This window comes from Lupinus angustifolius, chromosome LG06 (assembly GCF_001865875.1).
Source record: "Lupinus angustifolius cultivar Tanjil chromosome LG06, LupAngTanjil_v1.0, whole genome shotgun sequence".
In the NCBI taxonomy this organism is placed as follows: Eukaryota; Viridiplantae; Streptophyta; class Magnoliopsida; order Fabales; family Fabaceae; genus Lupinus; species Lupinus angustifolius.
In genome coordinates this window covers 30,742,339-30,766,246 of record NC_032014.1, presented here as the reverse complement: position 1 = coordinate 30,766,246, position 23,908 = coordinate 30,742,339, and the positions used below count along the sequence as shown (strand labels likewise).

The 23,908-nt window shown below is 30.6% G+C and overlaps 3 protein-coding genes across 3 annotated transcripts; 1 reads left to right on the top strand and 2 right to left on the bottom strand.

Moving 5' to 3' along the window:
- Positions 3,442–6,337, bottom strand: LOC109351086 (acid phosphatase 1-like). The gene is made up of 3 exons (XM_019592426.1): positions 5,903–6,337; positions 4,002–4,211; positions 3,442–3,905 (listed from the first exon to the last, which is right to left on the bottom strand). Exons 1-3 carry the CDS (start codon positions 6,295–6,297, stop codon positions 3,728–3,730), a joined length of 783 nt encoding a protein of 260 aa, XP_019447971.1. The 5' UTR covers positions 6,298–6,337; the 3' UTR covers positions 3,442–3,727.
- LOC109351085 lies at positions 7,430–11,374 on the bottom strand. Its single transcript, XM_019592424.1, has 2 exons — positions 10,645–11,374; positions 7,430–8,217 (listed from the first exon to the last, which is right to left on the bottom strand). Exons 1-2 carry the CDS (start codon positions 11,343–11,345, stop codon positions 7,557–7,559), a joined length of 1,362 nt encoding a protein of 453 aa, XP_019447969.1. The 5' UTR covers positions 11,346–11,374; the 3' UTR covers positions 7,430–7,556.
- Positions 21,117–22,940, top strand: LOC109351084. The gene is made up of 2 exons (XM_019592423.1): positions 21,117–21,539; positions 22,280–22,940. Exons 1-2 carry the CDS (start codon positions 21,183–21,185, stop codon positions 22,445–22,447), a joined length of 525 nt encoding a protein of 174 aa, XP_019447968.1. The 5' UTR covers positions 21,117–21,182; the 3' UTR covers positions 22,448–22,940.

The window sequence follows — 23,908 nt, the reverse complement described above, 5'->3', positions numbered from 1 at the left end:
AAAGTTTGAGAATAGTTTTCTTTTTTTGCTCAGCACACAGAAAAAAACACTAATTAGCAAAAACAACATTGTTACTTCCTACATTATTATTTATTTCAACCTAATCATATTAAATTATCATATTTTCCTTAATTGATGACTACATATATGCATGCTTTAAAATAGTGGTATGTAGCTAATATGATTTAAGTTATATTGTATTTTTAGATTCGTAATCACAATTGAAATCCTAACATCATGGTTTTAGTAGTGTCCTAAATCATATTATGATCACAATTGTAATCGAACTAGTCACACTTTCTCTTAAAAATCCACAATTAAGGTAAAGAAAATGTAATTGTAACCATAATTTAAAGCCATAAGTTTTAAGTATTGTTTGCTGGGATACATGCACATGCACACACATATATCTACATATATTCCAATAATCAATCATTATTTTACCTACTTTGCATTGAATAGAATATGGAAGCAACCAATAAGTTAATTAAATTTGCATTTCCACTTAGCTAGCCTCGTGAATAACATAGACTACAATGTTCATTCTCTTTCTAAATAACATCTCTCTTGGAGCTTTTACTGGTGCTGATGTTTTCCAAATAGAAAGAAATTTTACTTTAAGAGATGAAGTTCAAGAAGATCTTTTAGTTTTGATGGCCCCCTTCAACTCACAAAGTAGTTAAATGGCTATATATACTCATATATTCAATTTTAATTTACAGTTATTAACAAATTTGTATATATGTTTTTCATAAAGAAGGAGGGAACCAAAGTTCAAAATTCATATATGATTGAGAATTTTGAGATTGATTTTGAATAACAATACAAGTTGCATTGTGTTGGTGATGTTCCTTTTTTTTTTTGTTTATTTGGTTGTTAAGAAAGAAAGTGATACTAGGAGACAGACACTTCTTTATTGCTTTATTCTAAGTTAGATTCGATATTTTTATCTTGAAGTATTATTATTCGAAAAAAGATGTACTTGTCTCATATCTCAGAGAGTGAGTGAGTGTGAGAGAGTAATGTGGTGCATGTTAATGCTATATATCTAGCTTTTATTTCATGGGACATGCATGCAATAAAGCTAAAATCAAGAACAAGAGGGGGCAATTTCATTGTAGTTTCTCAAGGGAATAAAGAGAGAGGGATAGGGAATAATAAGACAAGAATAAACTTTTTTGTTGCTTTTGTTTCTGTGCTTTTTTATAATTAAATATTACTATGTACCATCCCCAAACAAGAATTGGTTTTTTATACACACTAGTTAATATATCACCAATATCTATTAATTAAATGAAATGTAATGTGAAGGAAAATATGATTCATAAGTAGTTGTTTTCTTAAATATATGTCAAAGATTTAAATTAATCATTATCATGTATGTAAAAACACTCTGTTTTTTAGAATATAAAATATATATACTTCTATATAACTCTACTTCTTGAAATCAACTATTAATTCAAGATATATACCTGTAATGCACCCTTATAAAAAATTATTCAATTATAAAATGCATGGAGAATCTTACTAATGCTTCACAAATTCATATTATAATTAAGTAATTAGAGTTGTGTGCATGTTCTAAACTAATATAAATGAACAAGAATGGAAATATAAATGGTGGGGTGTTGATATATGAAATTGGCAAGAGGGAATAGTGTATCTGTCCACATGCCAATATTTAAAATTTAAAGGATCCCTAAAAAGGTGATATTCAGTTCTTTAACTTTTGTGGAAGATTTTGGTTGCTTTTAAATGGAGGATATATAATAGTACTAGTAAGCAGTGTTATTTAGCTATGGTTTCATGGTATGTCTGATGATAGTGAAAATAGGAATATAACAACATGTTCGTTACCCAACTTTTTTGCATTCTTTCACATGGGTCCATGTTTCAGTTTGCTTTTATTTTTAAGACCCTACCACAACTTCATGGTTTTCACCTCCAACTATAGTTTATCATATAATTTTAGTGTACTCATTTTTATTCAAGACACAGGTTATTAACTATTTTATTGGCTATTGATTATTTTTCACTATTTATTATAAACCAATATTTAGACAATACTTGAAAGTTAATACAAGCTACCATACCCATAAGGTATCATTGAAATTACTACAAATTGTGCATGTATGAATCAATTGTATTCACCACTAGAGTAGTTACTTGGATTAGATGCCAATTGCATCATTCTCTATGTAAATTCTCAATTTTCAAGATATGATTGGTAGACCAGTCATTATAGATAAAATGAAAAAAAATTTATTTCAAAAATCAAAATCAAAATGTAATATCAAATAAATAAAGCATATATAATGTTATTAGGATAGATTAATCTAGAAAAATCATAAATTGCATACATTAAAAAACAATACTTTCTTCACCCAAAAAATACTTTAATTTATTGTAAATTTTATCAATGAATTCTTATATTATAAAATGCTCAACAATATTTTATCTTATTTTATTTTATAGGTACATAATGTATTTATTTCTTATAAATTATATAATCTTTGATCATGGATTATTACTAGACTAAAAAAGAGTAGTTTGTGGATCCAAACCCAGTTCTTTGTTATAGGCTTTTTATGAGTATAGTACGCAATGAGTGTTTCCCTGTTAGTCCTAACTTTGTGATCTGAAGCCCATTTAAGACAGTCATAAGTTTTATAATGAAAACGGGTGTTAAGAATTCAACCCTTAAAACAAGTTTAAAACCTCATTTTTTTTCAATTTTCCAATACTAAACTCATCTCCTTACTCTAGTGAAAAGGGTATTGTTTAATTATATGGAGGTCTAAAATGAATTAGAGTTTAATTAAGTGATGAATACCTTATTAGAGTTTAGAAGTACTAGTCCATCACTATAGAGCATAGAAATAACCTTAGCTGTTGTAGAAACTCATAATGGTTGTGAGTATGTGAATGTGGAAAGTGTAATGTGGAGTAGTAACTAGGATAAAAACATAGTTTATATTTTTGAATCCACATTGGGAAAGTTTTGTACCCTGTGTCTCTGGCTTTGATTATTTTAATATTTTGTCAAAGTTAGACATTATCTAGTTAGATTGTTTATTTCAGTAGACTTATTTTGTGAACAACACTTGTTGGAAGTGTAATCATATTCTTCAACTAAAATACCATTACTTATAGAATGAGAAAATACCATTAGTTAAATCCAATAATTAATCCCAAAAGATTGTGATTAGTTCTTCTTAACGCACCAACATTGTGACTAAGGCTACATAATATTCAAGATAGTCAATAACAATTTAACAGGGTTTCACACAGGGGTTAAAATACTAAATAACCGAATAGTTTAATATCCAAATAGCTTAAGCTATTTTGCACTGTTAGGTGAAACCTGTGAAGGACCAAGTCTTATCTTATATCTCATTCAGATCAACAAGATATAAACTTTTAGAAGAAAATGGAGATCTACACGAAGTGGTCATGCACCTTAAGCTTTTAGCTTTTGCAAGATGTTGTAAAAACATAACTTTGCCTTGAAAATCAATGAGAATTTGAGATATATTACATCAGGCAGCTATGAAAGAGAATAACATATATGTATTATTAGTATAACTATTTATACACAGTCAATACATCATTCAACATACATTTTTCGAAGAGTCAATGATAATTAAACATAAATGGTAAATGTGCACACATTTTTTGCTCATTATTCAAATTGAATGCAGATTGGAGATGCCATTTCTCTCTCTGTTTAAGGAATATAATACATTGGGTTTGGGAGTTTAAAAGATCTAGAGGCAACTGCATGACCCCATAAATCACTCCATTGATCCCCAGAACTACCATGGATCCTGTAACCTCCTTCCACCAACTCTGCTCTCTTCTCAGACTTGTAAACAATGGCTGGTTTTCCTTGATCAGAAGAACCTCTGTTTCATCAACAAGGCATTTCAATTTTCAACTGAAGTTCAAGATTTTACAAGAACCGGAACTGTATATTTTCTTAAGAACACATATTTATGTACCTTAAGATAAGCCTCTCCCATTTGTTGTACCCTGCAAGGAGAAGGTTTGTCTCTGTGGCATTCCTTTGAAGCTCACTTCTCCCGGTTAAGAGAAATACCCGGAAGCCTAATTCTAGAAGCTCGTTATACAAACTCAAACTGGCTGGCAATGCTGGTGCCTCAGCCAAGTTCACCCAATCATCAAAGGATGTCTCATTGAAAATCTCTTTCCTGTGGTCCAGAGTTTGAAACAAGATACCCATAATGAACTTAACCAAAATCTTTTTTTATAAAAAAATTGGACTTTACCAAAGACATACAAACAATCTTCAGTTTTAGATTTTAGTCATTGTGACTGTCAGGTCTAATTGCATCACTTTACAGAGTTTTTCAATTGAAACTCTCTTTGAAGTGTTTCAGTTTCTCAGACATGTTGGTAAACAAAAAGATGTCTTTCTGCTAAAAATTAACTAATGATATCCATGAATAGCATCTATTTAGTAAATTCCATACATTTGAGAGAGCCACTGGCATTTGATAAGTTCCTAAAATTTAACACTGAAATTGAACCCAAAACCACATGCATAATAAAAGACTAGAGCCCCTCCACTAGGACGAACTCACATTGCCTACTTATTCTTATTTTGAGAATGAGTGGTTTTATCATTATTAATGTTGTTAAGTATTGCTCTCATTTGTTAGAGTACTTATCCTATCCCATGATTATTTAGTTAAATTTAGTTTGAATTTCTCTTGTAATATTAGGTTAGATTATCTTTATCTCTTATAAATCTATTAGTTACATAGCCATTTCATGTACTTGTGACTCACTTGAGTTACGGCAACCTTATTCAAAAGCTTCTCATGCTATCAAAGAGTAGCATAGCTAACTACTCAGCTAAAGGCCTAAAGCATGGCAATATCTTAAATTCAGAGAAATGTTTAACCATCTATTACGATAGCTTAAGTTACTCGGTTGCTCCTATTGACTCAGATTTCATAATCTAAGACCATAATAAGCTGTTATGCAGTTCACCTTGATACGAGTATGTAGTACGCGGTGTGTTATTAGAGGTATATTTAGTTGATATGTGCAACATGTTCTTTATACTTATACTATTATAATTGACTATTAGTTAATAATATATTTTAAAGTATTTTATTTTAATTTTCTTTGAATCAATTCCATATTTAATTTGTGTCATTTGTGATTTAATAACTTAGTTATTTTCTTTTAAGTGTATCAATTTGATTATGGAAAACTTAGTAAATAGGCCCATTTAAATTTTGAGAAAAAAAAACAATTCAAGTTTTTTTTTTTAAAATGTAACTTTTATGTCGATTGAGCGCATATAAGTACAAAATATTTTGGGCTGTCCAAATAAGTTTATTACCACCCATTATCCAATATTATCAAAATCCTAATTTCATTCTAACCCTAATTTGCCTAGTCTTCTTCCGACCGTGGAGGCTGTTGACTCCTCTCATATGCGGTTGGAGTTATTTCATTGAAGATATGACGGCTTAAAGCCAAGGACGAGGAATATAATATCTTCAATAATAATTCGCTTGAGACTGAGTATCAATATGCGAATCGGGCATATCGATTTGCAAAAGCATTCTGAATCAGTACTCACGAACCAATTCGCGATTCCCCAGCCAAACCAGAGAATCTGGTTTATATGGCTAGGGCTATAAGAATGTCAAGTAAATTGTTGAACAAGCACATGATTGATAAATTGAGATATTAAAATACTTAGGTCCAAAAAAACAGAAAATTAAAACACAGAACAAAATCCCCTCCAATCCAATGATTTCAATCACAACAAAATCAATTTTGCATCAAAAACATAAAAATGAATTTGTCAGAAAACAAATCCAACGTCTGCAAAATTATGATATATATTGAATTATTCACTTACCCGAATCCGTTGTTTTCGTAGTACGGCACATTTGATAACAACGTCTCATCAATATCGAACACCCACGCGTCTCTTCCATCTCCATTCACCTCCACGCTTTTCGCGAACGCCGACGACACTTCTCCGATCACTTTAGAATCCGACGAGTACCGTTCTCCGCCCATGTACTCCGCCACGAAGTTCACGCACCTCGCCGGAACACTTTTCCAGGGTCCAATATTGTTCGTCTCCACGGTGAGCCTCCAGCTATCGCAGTACAAGTCATCGTCTTCCTGAACCTGATGGAGCCTGCCGGAGAGGTCGTTCTCCGACGGTAATCTGAGTACGGATTCCGATGAAATGAAAGTGATAGTAGAGAGGAAGATAATGAGAAGGAATGAGACGGTGGGAGCCATTGCCGGAAATTGTTTTCCGGCGATTCTTTTGGCGTTATTATGATAAGAAAAGAACTTCACTATTTAACGACCATAATTTGCTTTATCCATGATGGGCCTTTTTTGGGCCCTTTGACTTCTGAAAATCAATGGTAGAGCTAAAATAATTATGGAAGGAATTCAATTGTCACACCCATATTTTAATATCCATCCAAGAATTTGTTATACTATCACTAGTAGTATAATACATCATTACTCAAAAAAAGTAGTATAATACATCATTTAGAATTACAATAAACTCAAATTTTGATCAAAACTAGATTCGTATTCATGACCCAAACCAGTTAAGGGAAAAAATTAAGTTTGTTAAATAAATGAGTCAACTATTATTCGATTTGTTAGGTTCATGAACTTGTTCAATTATATATGTGTGTACACACACATGCAGAAATTAGAAAATTTCAAATTGTATACATATTAAATAAACAATTATCATTCGAAGTCATTTGAGCTAATAAGTTGAATTAAACAATTCACAATCTCATGGCAGGCCAAATCAATTCGAGTTAACGAGTTGAATAGTATGTGAACTTCAATTTGTTAAATTCGAATTATAAATATAGCTCGTTTTGAACTAGAATTGAGTTTTGAGCCGAACAAATTTTTATCGAGCTAAATCAAACTAAACTTTGGCTCGGCTCATTTTCAACCCTATCATCATCCATCATTCAAGTATTAATCATTATTGCATCTTAAGGGAAGTAATCCACCATACAAATATTTTACAATGGATTGGGGTGAGTTATTAATCATTATTTCTAATCTCACCTTTTATCATCAATAAATAAACTAAATTAAATTTCCATTAAAAAAACAAATTATTGAAGTTTTTAGCATGTGTCTATTTTTTATATTGATCTTGTCTCTAACTATATCAAAAAAATTGTCTTACATTAATGACAATGAAACAAAAATATAATTTTTTTTAATAAATACTTCAAATTTTAATTAACATAATATGTTCCCATTTGTACAAGCATGATTTGAGACATGGTTGGAATGTGTGTTCTTCATTGATGACAAATGGGTGATGAAGTGGAGTGGTGTAGATAATTTTCATTATTGTTATTGGTATATATATATATATATATACCTATGCTCAAACCAAAATTTGCACTATATATGAAGTAGTAACACATTGGCTATCACTGCAGTAGTAGATTGTATACATAAGTTGCAATCCAAGAACAAAAATGAGTCGATTTGAGGCAAGTATTAAATCATGAATATGGAAGTTGTTCTTCATGGCAAAGTTCCTTCCTAAGTTTATGTGAGAATAGTTGACATGCATCCATGCTAAGATCAATAGCAGCTGAAAGAGCAATAAACAAAGCAGCATCAGCCATGCAAGTAACATGGTGTGCACCAACTTGCACAATAGGTTTACTAACTATCCCTTCACCTTCCACACTTGAACCCATCACAAACCCTTTCCCTGGTAACCTTGACCCATGTCCAGAATCCTTCATAACTTGATAATCAATACAGAATTGGCCACCCTTTTTCACACTAATTTTGGATTCAGCAATAGGGATTCCATAATTGTTATTGGTCTCAGTTACAAGCTCAAACTTGTATCCCAAGCCATCAATAGGACCTCTTTCTCTCCATGCTTCTAAACGACCCCAAGGCTTCCAACTACTCACTGATGCACCATTGGGGCGTAGAATAAGCCATGCACCTGGGTTTGATCTTGAAACTCTGTCTGAACCTGGTGATGGGACAAATGGTGTCACCATTGAAGCTGCTGCAACTGGTGAACCTGAAAGATCATGAACTATTATCATCCAACCCTTTCTTTCTCTTCCTTCACGTTCTCTAACACGTGAGAATATTTTTTTCCTTCTGCATGAGTTGTTCGTGAAATGTGAGGGATGAGGCCTGGATTTTCAATAAGGAAAAACAAATTAAGAAACCATGAAACAATGGCTATGAACATACATATAGGGTTAGAATAGGTGATATTCTATCAGAGTTAATTGATAAAAAGTGTATGTGATAATCAATTAAACAACATAGTTAATGGATTATCTGGTTAACAAATTTTGTTTTCTGTTTTAGTAATTGATGTATATTAATGGTATTCCCTTAAACTTTGTAATTCAATTCATGGCTCCTATCATTTTAACAAGATTGTTTTCTGTTTTAGTAATTGATGTATATTATTGCTCATTCTTTCTTGTTTAATCAAGATTGTTCATGGCTCCTATCATTTTAACATGGTATACATTCATACGGAAAAGTTATAAAATAATATAAAGATACCTACATATAGTACAATCAAATTCTGAAAAAATGCTTAAAGATAAATAGTTGAAACCATCAAATTCTGAAACTGTGAATTTGGTATAATTTTTGTGTATATTTTGGGGAGTGACAAAGGTTCACTCTCACAATGTCAAAATTGAAATGTTTCCAAAAATAGAATTACCAGCCCATTGAAATAGACATATGAAAAATGAAACTTTGGTGGTGCCACTTTTTATTCTCCATGTTTCTTTCAGACAAATAAACAAATAAATGAATGTGATGATTTCCACCAAATGAAATGAGCACAAAAGATACAACTAAGCAACACATGAAATGAGTATTGAGCTGGATAAGATGTGATGATGGTTAGGTATTATCTTATTCTGTAACCTACCATATTATTCCCCCAACTAATTTGCCAACCTAAATCAGTATACTAATAATTTATGCATATGAAAATTTTGGTATTATAATTAAGTTTAATATGAACAGATATTATTATCTGTCTATATAATTAAGAAGTGTTTGACCTTAAAAAAAAGAAAAAAAGAAGTGTTTGACCTTTGTCCTTAGTTCACTAAATGAACTACAAGGTTCTAAAGAAATTATTGTTATAGCAAAAGTATTTATTAGTATGTTAGTATTCATGTGTTTGCAAGAAAAAAATTCAATAAATGTAATAATTATGTTGGAGTTACAAAATATTTATTGATTTTTTATCAGTAGACATTTTCTCTTTATGGTCATTAATTTGATATACTTATTATGTGAATCAATAAAGTATTAAATAAGAGTATATTTAAAAAAAAATTAATGCATCATTGAATATTTAAATTGGACAAATAAATAGAATTCAAAATGGACAAATAGAAATATAGTAATATTTGACATATTTCTCAATGTAGTTAAAAAGAGTTTGACCATTTTCTTTAGTTTTTACTATGACAGCCTTTTCAACGATTAACTGAATGATAAGAATGTAAAAATAATTACATTCATTAAAATGTAGGGTAACTTCTTGGTTGATTAAATTTTTTATAGTAGTCAAATATATTCATTAGAGTTTCATTTAATTTTTTTCTTGTAGTCAAAACCTTTTCCAATAAACATTCATTGAATGACTTTAATAAGTTCTGAATTATTTTTTTGTTATATTCAATTTCTTAACTTTTTTTTTCTACTAACAATAGTATCCAGATCCTATAAATAAATAAATAATTAATCTTTTTTATGGTATGTAATTGTCATTTCCTATAAGTGTCGCTCTCATAAATTGAACTCTTAACATTTTTGTCTTTTTGAATAATTAATAGACTTTACACTAATAGAGTAACATTTTATTAATCACTAACTTCTTATTTAAATTTATTTTAGTTTAACATATTTAATAATATAACAACAACATTTGATTAGATGAACCAAAATATAAAAAGAAGACATCAATGAATCAAATGTAAATTCCTCTACGTTTATAGCATCAAACTTCTATCTCTTAAATACTACATAGGAAACTAGCATAAAATGACTTTTAAAATGTATAATCCATTTTCAGAAAACTCTACCATATCTCACTTGAGATATAGTTATGACAATTAAATAAAATGCACCAGCCAATACTAACCAAAAAAGAAGACTCGTTGAATCTGTGTGTGATTGATCCCTTTCAAGAAGTAATGCACATTGAAAATAGGGATTAGTGAAATAAGATAATGTAATTAAAAAGAGTAAGAATCATTTTCATTATGGAGACAAATATCATACAATAACAAAAAAGATAACATGTATACATGATGTATATATCTTTTTATTTATTATAAAATTATATTTTTACCACCAATAACAACATGACGTTAGCTTGGTAGTGTAAGACTCTACTAGATCCTCAGATAGACCAAAAGGTAAGGATTCAATTTCTCGAAACGACACTTGTTAAAAAAGATAGTATTGAACTAAAAAATGATTAGTTTTATTACTCATAATATTAAGGAGATGACCTTAATTGTACAAAAAATTACATTTTTATCATCGAAAACAGGAAGAGAAAGTAGGATAACTAACCTGTATCTAGAGTTGCGATCTGCACTGAACTTGCAACTAAACACAGGCTGTCTGATATTATTGTCCCGAATCTGAAAAACCACCGGGTCACACTCCGGTTCACCACCAAACTGAAAAACAAACCTAGGATCCGGTTCAGACCGGACCACAACATGAATCATCTTTTCCCCTTCACCACCACCATCCTTATTCTTCTTCTTCTTCTCCTTCCCAATATTAAGCCACCCATTCTGAAACGTACTACACCGAATCCACGAGCTCTCTGTATGTTGAACATTCACAGTAACACGCCCCAGCAACTTTGCTTCAGTGATGCCACACATGTGGGTCATGCTGCCGGAGTATATAGATATACGGAGAGTGAGTGGCTTCCCGGAGAGACGGCGGAGGGCGGCGGAGTCAAGGAGGAAGGCGGGGGCGGAGATGGTTGTGTCAAGTTTGTCGGAGGAAGAGACAAGAGGGAGAAGAGCGGTTTGGGAAGGGAAAGAGGTGATGTTGGTTTTGATTATGCAGAAGCAAGGGGTGGTGGAAGGGTGAACGCCGCCGGAGTTAGACGGTGATGGTTTTGTTGGTAAGGGAAGTTTAAGAGCAAGTGATTCTACTATTAAACGCACGAAGGGGCATGGATCCATTCTAATACTTTCTTTCTTTCTTTCTTGCTTTGTGTATTTGGGGGAGATACACAGTTTTGAACAAATCATCAACCAGTGTTAATATATATGTACTATGATAATGATGATATAGAGGAATAAGGTGTCACTTATTAAATTTGCTGCATAACAATGTTATATTAACGAAAAATATATATCACTTATTAATTATATATAAATATTTACATTGACAATATATAAATATTATATAATTGTGTTCGTATATTATGAGATAAATTATGTCATTCAGTTATTAAGATTATAACATACATCATATCTTTTTTAATTTTATAAATATTTTAGTAAATAATTAAATATAACATATATTATAATTTAAGTAGTTATATGAAATCTTTTTTTGGTAAATGTGTATCCCCACCTAAGTAATTGAACAATTTCTTTTGGAATGTGTAATTGAATTTCTTTTGGAATGCGTGATCAAATTTCTTTTGGAATGTGTGATCATCCTTTCCGATAAGTATAAATATTATAAATTGATTCTTTCACCATTTGATTTTTACAAAAATTTAATAAAGTCTTACATTACTTGATCAAGATAATCTTTTACGAATTCTTCTTTGGGTAGAGAGATATAAGAAATTGGAAATTATATTTCTCTATTATTTTTCATGCCCATGCATTATTTTAAAGATTTTATTAACATTCAATTTTTCTCTTTTGTTTTTTTATATTAACACAAATACTAGTTACTAAAATTACTATAGCTATAGTAATTACTATTTTTTGGGTACAAATATAATAATTACTATGATTTAATGAATTAATTGCTATATTTGTCAAGTTTGATTACTTATTTTTTATTTAAGTTTTCCTTTTCAAGACAAATATTTTTAATAATGAATTATAATTTCTATTTTTGTTTTTAAATAAACTCATATACTGAGTATTATTCCCCTACTATGTAATATGTAATAAATAATAACTTTACAAACACATGCTTATTTGCAATATTTTTAATGCATAATGAACGCCACAAAATTAATATCCAATTTCTAAATATTTTATAATCTATTTTACATTTGTATATATTTTTAAATTTCCAAAGCATGATAAGAAATGCTTACAAATACCAATAAAGTGTTCATCTACTGTGATAAAGCTTTATTTAATTAACATGTATTACCATGTTAAATGTTAAAATTTTAATTCACGAGAGTATGTATATAAAGAATAAATCACATACTCTAAAATATTTTAGTACATTACTTATAAAACGAGAATACTCTTGATTATACCAATAAAAATATACTTAAGTGTGATTTAAAATGGGATGAGTGAGTTTTTATTTCAAAACTTCAAACTTTCCATTCTCTAGTTTCTCAACTTTTCTTTTCATGAGTGTGAAATTAAGAGTTTATATCTGCATTCATAATATAATTTTTATAATATTATCAAACGTATTAATCACCATTTCATATATAATGGAAGCAAAACTTTTGAGCTCCTCCATGCACAAACTAAGCAATTGTACTAATAATAAATATAAAATTACTCCCATTAATGTAAGCAAAATCAAATTTGAAGTCTTAATTTCTATCCTATATGTATCTATGACTAATCTTCAAAAGAAAATAAGAAAAAGAGTGGGGACCTCAACAGCTGAGTTTGGCTGTCATCACGTTGTCAAAGAATTAGAAAGAAGAACTTTGAATGATTTGGATTTGTGCGACAGAAAATAATGCCACATTTGTATATATTGCATGATGCTTATAAAAAATGGATTATATAATTGAACATATCTTGATAAATTTTTATTTTTATTGCATATAAGAGGGATGTTTTTTTGTATGTGAAAGAAAATTTTCAGTTGAAAATAAAATCCACTTATTACGTGCATGTTCCAATTATTTTACACAATGTATTACTCACAAGTCTCACATGAGCATTTTAAGTGGAAGAAGTATATCCATTAATGGGAAGACAAATATTTATTTGTTCTTGTATTTTTAAGAGTAAAAATTGTTAAAGAGGAAAATGATTCCTTCTTAGATAATTTTCGATTATGGTAATTCGGATTAGTTTTACTTTAAATGGTAGCTTGAGTTTCAAGCAGCTACCAATTTTTCTTTGTATAAATTCTTTGTACTTTGCCTTTACGCATAATTCAATTTTAATAATGAAAGTTCAATATTTTATTCTCTTTTTACTCTTTCAATTCCCTTCTTTTCTTTCTTGCATGGTTGCTGAGAAACTAAGATGGTATCAGAGCAAAATATTTATATCTCACACTTTCTTTTATTTCTTCTTTCAATTTCTTGGAGTTGCTTGATTACATTGACGAGCTGATGATTGTGCCATTTAGGAATTATATTGTTCAACAGTTGATGGAAATCTGCACTGTAGTGCGAAGGACTCTCATCATTTTGAGGATACAGCTTCAAACACCGAAAATATGTCAACCTCCCCTAGAGCACTCCTATTGGTAGTTGTTGGATCCATTCTTCCTTTCTCTCTTGGCTTATTCATCGACATCATGCATTAACCATCAAAGTGAGTGAGTGCAAAAGAATCAAAACCAAGAACTCCAGCACATACGGTTCACCAAGCCGTATCTTATCTTGAGGGTTCATTAATTGGTACACTTGTCCTATCATCTTTATCATTGGGATTAGAACATTCTTCAACAAGTTTCTTTCTATTCTTTCTTTATCATTGAGCAAAAAAAAATTGCCCATATTTCTTTCCATCTTTTGCCAAGAAACCAAAATGGTTTTCTTGAGCATTCATTGAACAAAAAAAATGTTCATATTCGATCACATTCTAGTTTTCTCTTATTCTTTAGCCAAGAAACTAATATGGTATTCTTGAGATAATCTCATTTGATCTTCTTTCTATTATGTTTGTTCTTGATGAACAACTACTTTCAATTTCAATTCATTATCTTCTAAGAATTCTTATATTTCTTCCATTAATTCTACTAGCACAATATTCCTAGTTTCATGTGCTATATTTTGAAGAATTCTTATATCTCTTGAAATTTCTTTAAGACCCTAATGACATATTTGGGATCATTACTTTCTTTTTCTTCCTCTCATTCCTCGATATTTCTTGTATTCATCTCCAAGATTGTCACTCAAGATCTGATGACTCCAAGGCTACATGTAATTTTGTTTTTGAGTATTCAGAGTCTTCACCAAAATTTCTCCAATATTGACATAACAGGGATGTGACAAAGTAGATACAACATTGTCTTATAGTATTTTTAGTCCAAGATCAAGTTCTGATAATCGCCTCTCTTTAATTGGTGATTCATTCTTTCATTGGTGGTTCTTCCAAACTCTAGATCCGACTTTTCACGTTTGCTACCTTATACCCAAGCTGAGAGTTAATGGTATTCACTCTCCAGCTTGAGGGGATGTTAAAGATGAAAATGACTAATTCTTAGATAGTTTTTTGTTATGGTAGTTAGGATTAGTTTTACTTTAAATTGTAGTTTGAGTTTCAAGCAACTACCAATTTTCCTTTGTATAAATTCTAATAATGAAAGTTCAATATTTTCTTCTCTTTTTGCTCTTTTAATTCCCTTATTTTCTTTTTTGCATGGTTGCTAAGAAACTAAGAAAATATTATTTTTTCCTTTCTTTTTGTAATACTTATCTTCATAATAACTAACTGAGAGTATCTTTACTCTTTTATGTGATACATGTCTCTATGTTGTGTATAATATCTAACAATTTCCCAACAAAATATATACACGATGATGTTCGACCCATGATTCTTGACTTAACGGCGCATTTGGTTTCTTTTTCTTCTTAATTTGTTGTTAATTTCAATTATTGTTTGGTAAGGAATTGTGTAGAATCGGTTGATAAACAAGGAATAAGATGCAGTTGAATTTGCAGCGTCAACTCTTCTTAAGATTAGTTGGATAAATAATACACAACCCAACGGCCATTGTTGTTCTCATTTTTCATATCAAAATCTGTTGTATGGTACCCCATGTGATATTATGATTCTAGCATTTTTTGCTTAAAAAATGATGTATGTACGAGACTCCTACCAAATCGGTTAAAGATAAATATGTATGATTGTATATGAGGTTTCAGGGTCTAGAAAAATGAAGTTATATAATCTTATTATCATATATGAAAATACTGTTTTTATGATTTAAACTAGTGACCTATAAAGTCATAAAGAAAGTTATATTAATTATGGTTTTCTCCCTACTATCCATTATTATAAGTAACTAAAATCATGAAATTAAAGCAATTATAATATAAAACTTTGGTTTATATACTTAATCAATTCTAATTCTTGTTTTATTTCCTATTGTTTTAGTGTATAGTATCAGAAACTTGTCCTCCAAGGTGGAAGTGGGTTATCTAATTAATCCAGCTACTAAGTGCTGGATAATAATCTCTACTACCACACATCATGCTAGTGCATACTAATAATATCATTTTATATAATATAAGATCAGAAAGAAACAAATGAATTATATTTGATGAAGATGGGAAATCTTTTAATAATTTTTTATATAGAAATAGATCAGTATTCGCTAGTTGACAAATGACAGATTGGTTTGTATGATGACAATGTTTAAAACGAACCCAAGTACTTTCATTCAAGAGGGAATTGCTGTTTATCATACAATAATAAAGAGGGAATAACTTCAAGAGAAAAAGAGACAAGTACTTTTTTTTTATGTAATATACTCTTATGGACAATATGTTTTTTATCTAAAGAATAATGATATAGTTAACATTTGAGTGAAAAAAAAAGAAAGAAATGTGTTAATTCTAGAATTGATATTCATATTCTTTAACAATATAATGTATTACAGATTGAGATTTACCTTTTTAATATATATTTACGTTACTCTAAAAATCAACTTTCGAATAAAGAAATTAATTTTGTATATTATACCATCTATTAGGGTGAGCATAACCAAGAGCTATCTATAATCGAAAGGATTGGTTTGAGTCAGACTCATCCTTCACAACTAAAAGGACAGATTTAAGTCGAGGCATTAGCTCAATGAACATTAGAGATAAACAAAGAATAAAGTTTATCTGTCTCACACACTCTTAAGTAATAACTAATACTCATTTTCCATCTCATATTTTTCAACTAGAATAACAACATATCTTTTCATTCTAGCTTGTTTGCTCTAAGTGGTCTTTCTCTATTTCTTTGTAATGAAACACTACTTTCTCTCATTTATCATTTTTATTAGGTTGTTATATACTATGAATGTTCACTTGTATTCTTATATAGAATGACTTTGATGTTCAAGCACTTGGTTAGTCTTCAAAGTTATTTTTTTTGGCATGTATCACTTATTCAAATGATAAGTATATAATTTTAGGGTAATTATTTTTATACTAAGTCAATTTGGACTCGTCCTTATCTTGTCTCGTCCTAATTAGTCTTAGATTTCTTCTGATTTAGGGATATATCCGAATTCAAAAATTAACTCAATCAAAGGTATAAGTCTTATGCCCATATAACCATCCTATACTTTCCCCTACAATCTATCTATGGCACAATGAAGCTACTAGTTATGACACACTTTATAGTTTAATTTCTACTTTCCATTAATACTAACACACCAAGCTCCCTTAGGAGTATATGTCTAATTAACTTTAGTAATCATATAGTATACCATGTCTTGGATTAGATTAAATATTATAATGGTATAAACCAATAAGAAGGTAAATAATATTAGAAATTAACTTATCTCTAAAGAAAAACAAATGATAGTGAGCATATAATATATATCATTCTTTTAAAGCATGATTCCCAAGTCCTAATCCATTTCATTCTTAGTGCGGCCATTAACTAAAAGCATGTCAATTATTATATGTGTAATTCAACCTCGTTACCCTTTTCCTTTTATCACTTTGCACTTTTTCGACCTTATCTTATTATTTATGAATTCAAATATAGATGGTGACCCGACGAAGTTTTTTCATAAATTATTAGTGGGGCCTCTATCTACTATACATTTCTATGATTGGAGCATGGGGGTATATATATATATATGTAATTCTTTGCTACCAAAAATGAACAATGATCCTCTCAATGAAGAGACAAATATTTGATTTTACATGTATTTTTAATGGGAAAAGTGTTATTACATTATATATAAAGGATAAAAATATCTTACCATATTATTATTTTCTTGGAGAGGATCGTTACTCACCAAAAATATGGATCTTCTTCTCTTTACTATAATCTACTATATGGGGCACTATGACGTAGGTCTTTGTTTTAAGGCAAGGGACTTTCTCAATCATGCTTGCGACCTACATGTAGTGTTCAAACACATAATTCGTGGGATGTTTCAACCATTTTTGTATTAGAATATGTAAAGATATCATAATATATATTTTTATAAGTAGTGTATCATGCATCATATTGCTATATTTTAGAATATCATTTTTTAGGATGCTTTTTTATTAATATTTCCTTATTTGGTTCTTTATTTATTAATTAACTAGGACCACGATTCTATTGATATAGTATAGGTAGGAATGTTGAGTTTGTCTACATCATATCAAATCCCATGTTACATCGTAAATGTTAAATGACTCAAGGGGAGAATGCTCTCATACATGGGAAACACCTCTTGATATTTTTGTTACATCTTAGAACATTTTTGTAGCATCATAAACAATATTTTAGAGTTCTTAATCCATATTTATACTCTAAATTATTTTCATATCTAATTGGAGTTAGATTCTACTATTCACTATTGAATTTTCTTCCTTTTATTATCCTCATAATATATGATACCAATAGAGTCCGAATTTAATGTGTCCATCTTAATGATCGACTCATCACTTTCCACCTGTTCATTAACATTGACTATCACTTCTTCTACTTTGTTGGCTACCTTGAAGTTAAGAGTCGACAACACCAACGATGATATGGAGCAATTTTTGGTGACGTGACCATAACATCCACCACAAGGATCACTATACACTAGGCCCTAGGAATGTAAAGAAAAATATCTAAGGTTGGAAAGTAAAGTGGAAGCATTTCCATATATCATTTAGCTTAGACCTAGAAATCATTGGCCTAATTGAGAGAGTTGATCACTATGTACCATGTAGTGACCAAGTAGTCATGAAAAAAACATTCATTGCATGATTGTTCAAAAGCAAATCAAATCCGACATGTTACATCAATGTTTTTGTGAATATTGAAAACAGCTCATAGGGGCAATGTTATCTTTTATAGTTTTGCCCCAATACCAAATTTCAGGGTCCCTCTTTCCAATACAATAAAGACTCTTCACCATTATGATCGATTGCTTTGAAAGAAATTTAAAAGAAATTTGATTTTTTTAGAGTTAAATGAATCTATTGAAGTATTGATAAAGACTAGTTTTAGGATCAATGTAGATACTATCCTTGCTTTTATTAAGGTTGAAGGTTACTTACACAGGTAGTGTGTATCAAGCTAACCTTTGATAGTTAAGCACTCCCTAAGTCGTTAAAAAATAGTGAATCTTTCAAAAATCTAAAGAAATAAGGGACAATTTTTTTTAAATATTTTGTCTAATAAATCAACAGAATATTAAGCAATTAATTTAATCTTTTTTATAGATTGACCAATCATAGATTTTTTTTGGGTACATTCCAATCATAGTTTATGGTATGTAATTCCTAAGACTATTTATTCATTATCATAAGTTTAATTTGTAATGGATAACACACATAAATGTAGTGTAGGAAAGTATAGGAAAAAGATCATAGAGAAAGGGAAAAGTTATAGATATGATAAATGAAGTGATGAGAATGAAAATGAGAGATAGAAAGCAAAGTCAAGAGTATAGCCTCAATCAATTCGGAAGAAGGATCTCATCTCTTAAAATAAAATTAATTTATTATGTCCTAACCCAATCAAATTTGAATAAGTAATATAAAATATATATTTTATGTATTTATGTTTTTTATTTTTAATCAAGTGTCTCTTTTTAATTGCATCGTAAATAATAAAAGGACAAGTGATTTTCATTCATCAATTGAGAGATTATTTTATAAGTGTTAAATATATGCACTGACGGTATAAATATTTATATACAATTTACCAATCATTTGTATTACTTTTTTGAATAGTTAATGATTAATAAAACATGAATAATGAATAATATAATAAAAATGTATCAAACTGTGAGATTGCATACATTGAACTCCACTTGGTAATGTTTATAACTTTATGAGTTTAAAATCTATGCACTGACAGCACATCATCCACCATTGATTTGTATTACTTTTGTTTGACAATCAACAATGGTTAACAAGTCAATGGTGGATAATTTGTTGATAGTGTAAAAAATACTTACACTATCGGCGTATAGATATTAAATCCTAACTTTATATATATGAATGAATAGTAATGTTTTTGGCACTTTGCTTTGGTTGGTATACATGAAACCAGATAGGCAATGGCCAATGGATTGGAGGTTGGTTGAGAGACAGACCATTTGGGTTGTGATTTGCAATTTGGTCTTCACTCAAGATTCATCTTTATCTCATTGGACCCACCATTCTTTTGCTTTACTTTGCATCCTTTAATCAATCACCATTAACTCTAAGTTTGCCACTGAATCCATTACAATTTACAATCACCAACACAAACCATAATGCCAGTTAATCCATCATTAATTTAACAATTGAAATTGAGGACACTAATCTCTTTCATTCTAAGGAACTAATCCATTTTGAGGTGTGTGATTATCTCTCCCAATAAATGTCGCTCACAAGAATCGAACATTTAAAATTTTAGCATTCCCAGAGATCTATCGAAACGTTATACTACTAAACCAACACTTTGTTGGTTGAAACCATTAGTCTAAATACATATAATGATTCCACTCAAAACATGCCTTTTATAATGAGCTATATTTTCTTTTTGTATTTTTATGGAAGATTTTTGTATTTCTTCAAGTTTGAAAGAAGAATTATCTTATCAATAAAAATGGAATAGACACCACCCTTAACAATCTACCCCACTCTTGCTTTTCCAGCTCAGAAACCTTAATTGAGGTTCAACTTCTATTGATCACAGCAATGAAAAGGTGTCATAGATAGCCCTTTGCTATCGACATATAAATATATCTGATGGAATTTTATTTTCTATACAAAGATAAGGGAAAGGAAATTATAAGGCTACCTACAATTATATAAGTTGCCATTGGGTGTTTTTTTCTTTGTATGAGTTTAGGCTTTAGACAACCATATAAAACAGTAAATTACTTAACTAATGCATGTTGATATAAGTGATAAGAAGTTTGGTATCTTTAGACAATATTTAGAGTTCAAATTTTGTCAATGAAAAAAGTTGGGCCTAGAAGAATTTTATTCCCATAATAAGTTTGTATGTTTTGACATTTGAGCCTTTAAATTGCGGACCACATTACTTAATGTAACTATAATATTGTGGTTGTAGTGACTATCACAAAACTCACAACCATATCACACTACAATTGTATTGTAACTCAGAATCACGATTGCCCTGTTTATTTTTCCTCTCCCTACTTAGCAGAGGGGGATTGTCTGTCCGAAAAGTACCATGTGCCCATGTCCCTACCCAATAGAGGAACATCAAATAATATAAAAAAACAAATTTATGTTTTTATTTTTATTTTCTCAATAAAATGGGACATTTTAATTGGGCTGGGACACAAATGAGGACACCAATAGGGACAAAAGATCTTCATCCCTATTAAGCCTTCTTAGCTTAGAGGCCCATACTTGGGCAATGACCCAAGTTTAGGGCTTAGTATCCTCTATCGGGGTATCATCAGAATTCAATACAAAATCCAGCCCATAATCTACACAAAATTCATTGGAGACAAGAAAAGTAACAGCATCAGTTGTAAAATCAACAGAGTGAGGTGGCATCAGTTGAGGCATTATGGCCACAGCATTAGCCATTGCATCATCTTCCTCAATTCCAAACATTACAACCTTAACTTCTTCTTCTTGTTTCAACTCAAACTCATCATACTTGTCTCTTCCAACTAGAAGCTATCCATGTCTGCAAACTACACCCAAAAAAATCAATTTTTTTCACCACCCATCAACTCTAATCACTCTAAAACCAAGAAATAACAGTCTTGGCACAATTTCTCCTCCTTCTGCTGCTGCTTCTGCTGAAGATATTGATACTGCTCAGCAATTAGTCTCCACCACTGGTGATGGTGGGGTCTCCACAGTTGTATCAGCTCTTCTCTTTGCTGCTTTCATTGGATTATCCATTCTCACTATTGGGGTAATTTAGTAATTACATCTTTAGTTTTTGTTGTTTTGGTTTTTCAATTATATATGCAAACAGTTAAGTTATTTGTGAATTATGCATTGTTCTGTTAATTCATCAATTATGATTGTGCTACATTCTGATTAGTACTATTCTCTTCAATACACATATTGGATAGAGTTCTTCATGTAAGATTCACTAAATAGCTAGATTCATATGATTTAGTAAGTGATACTTAAAAATTTGTTGTCTATTTTAATTGTAATGACTAGGCAATATTTGATTGATTATGTCTCACATGCACGGTCGTAGTATTATGCTGCAATATTGAATTACTAAGGGTCTGTTTGCGAGTTAAGTTTTGTAGGGGAAAGAATGGAGAAAGAAAGCTTAAGACTCATCTCACAAGTGTATTTCGTAGCTCTGAAGCCTTCCCTTTTCCTTCTTTTCATTAAAGTCCAACTTGCAAACGATCCATAAGATATAGTCTGTGTGCGTGTGGCTAACATTTTGCTTACTTTAGACTATAGACATTACTCTTTTGCATAATAACCCCTAAATGTGTAACGCTTAAAGTTGCATTAGATACTAATTTAAACAACAAAATACATGTTCAAAAGCAAGTAAGAATGTTCTGTATCATTCATATCTGTGAATGTGATTATATTTCATTTCATTGAGTAATATGACTATTATTGAACACCGTTGTTAGATGCTGCTATGTTGATTTTAATGAAAGGGTACGTCTATCACAGGTTATCTATTTAGGAGTTACAGATTTCCTGCAAAAGAGAGAGAAAGATAAATTTGAGAAAGAAGAAGCAGCTAATAAGGGCAAGAAGAAAAAGAAGAAGGTGGTGAGAGCAAGGGCAGGGCCTAGAGGATTTGGGCAGAAGTTTGATCAAGAGGAGGATGATGATTAAGATGCATAATAAGCACACGGAAGACATTTCAGATCCGGAAATGGATCAGGTCACTTTATAGTTTGGTGACTTCAGAACAACATGAAATATAATTGCTCAATGTAACACTCAATCGGTTGACTCTAATTGAGCGATGGCATTGACCAATCAGAAAATTATATGAACCATGTTATGGTTATTAAGTTTAAGGTTGATCAATTGTGTTCCATGTTGATTTTTAGTCACCAAACTGCAAAGTGACCAAATCCGGATCCTTCAGGTACTTCGCAATCTTGCATTGAAATAGGATTTTATTTGAACCTCTTTACTAAATTTGTGTGGTTAGCAAATTACTTGTCTTCACACTACGATTTGAAGCTTCAAAAAAGAAGCAGAGCAAGTGAAATTTCCTTGTTTTGGATTAATGGAATTCCTTGCTATAATAGGCTTTCAGGAATGGCCATGCCTATGCTATCGTCCTTGTCGATTACTTATTTGTTAATATGAGTGTTTGCATCTCTTTATGGCAAAACAAAAGGGTACCTTAGGGGAGTTTTACAACCCGAGGGTATGCTTAGTAACGAAATAGAATATAAGAAATATGATAGAAGAGAATATGTCACCAAGGCAGAGGAATATAATATTCAAGCCATTTTCTCCTTAACTCTCCAAATTGAGGGACAAAAACTGAAGGCTTCAAGTGATAAAAGGAGGACATTTCTACCTTTAAAATAAGTTCCAAAGAACATTTTTAAGATTTTACCATGCAACTTCCTTCCCCATAGTCCTCTAGAAATGTCTTAAGTGCTCGTTTGATAGATAAGAGAGACAAGGTAGGATGATAATTTATCTTATCGTGTTGCAATCCAGAGTTTGGTAAGCCAACCCGACACGATAAGCCTACTACGATAACTTATCATATTCTGTTTTTGAAGTGTATTTTCTATCTCAGATTTGAATTAGAAATTAGCAGGATATGGTAGTGTGCATTCCCTCTCATATCATCACATTTGAACACCACTACACTATCATCAGATGAATGTTTTCATTATTTGATCACACCAGATACCAGAACTTATACTATACTCCTATGTTTCTTCCTATTCTATCCAGGTCACAAATAGGCATTAAAGTTGTAGGAATAAGAAACCATCACTAAAGTTTTACTTTCTATTCTACTTGACTTTCCAATACAAGAGAGAATGCAAGTCCTAATATTATCATTTTATCTATCTCCTTTGCATTAGGGTCATCAAGTGTATTACACAGCTGAAACCTCACGTTGCTTAAATCCTATGTATAAACTTAAGAGTTAAAACTACAAAATGTACACTTGTTCATTACAGTTGATAAAGAAAGAGAGAGAAGGAAGCTGACACGCTACAAATACAAAGCACACAAGTTACAAACTATGTAGTCTTATATATAATACAAACTACACAAGTTACAAATTATTTTCAAGTGCCACCTTCCACAAATATT

Coding starts and splice junctions, on each gene's coding strand:
- LOC109351086 (XM_019592426.1), bottom strand. CDS start 6,297: ATGGCTCCCACCGTCTCATTCCTTCTCATTATCTTCCTCTCTACTATC. Junction 4,212..5,902: donor TACGAAAACAACGGATTCGG/GTAAGTGAATAA, acceptor TCTGGACCACAG/GAAAGAGATTTTCAATGAGA. Junction 3,906..4,001: donor TGGGAGAGGCTTATCTTAAG/GTACATAAATAT, acceptor TTGATGAAACAG/AGGTTCTTCTGATCAAGGAA.
- LOC109351084 (XM_019592423.1), top strand. CDS start 21,183: ATGGCCACAGCATTAGCCATTGCATCATCTTCCTCAATTCCAAACATT. Junction 21,540..22,279: donor TATCCATTCTCACTATTGGG/GTAATTTAGTAA, acceptor CGTCTATCACAG/GTTATCTATTTAGGAGTTAC.
- LOC109351085 (XM_019592424.1), bottom strand. CDS start 11,345: ATGATTTGTTCAAAACTGTGTATCTCCCCCAAATACACAAAGCAAGAA. Junction 8,218..10,644: donor GATCGCAACTCTAGATACAG/GTTAGTTATCCT, acceptor TTGAAAATCCAG/GCCTCATCCCTCACATTTCA.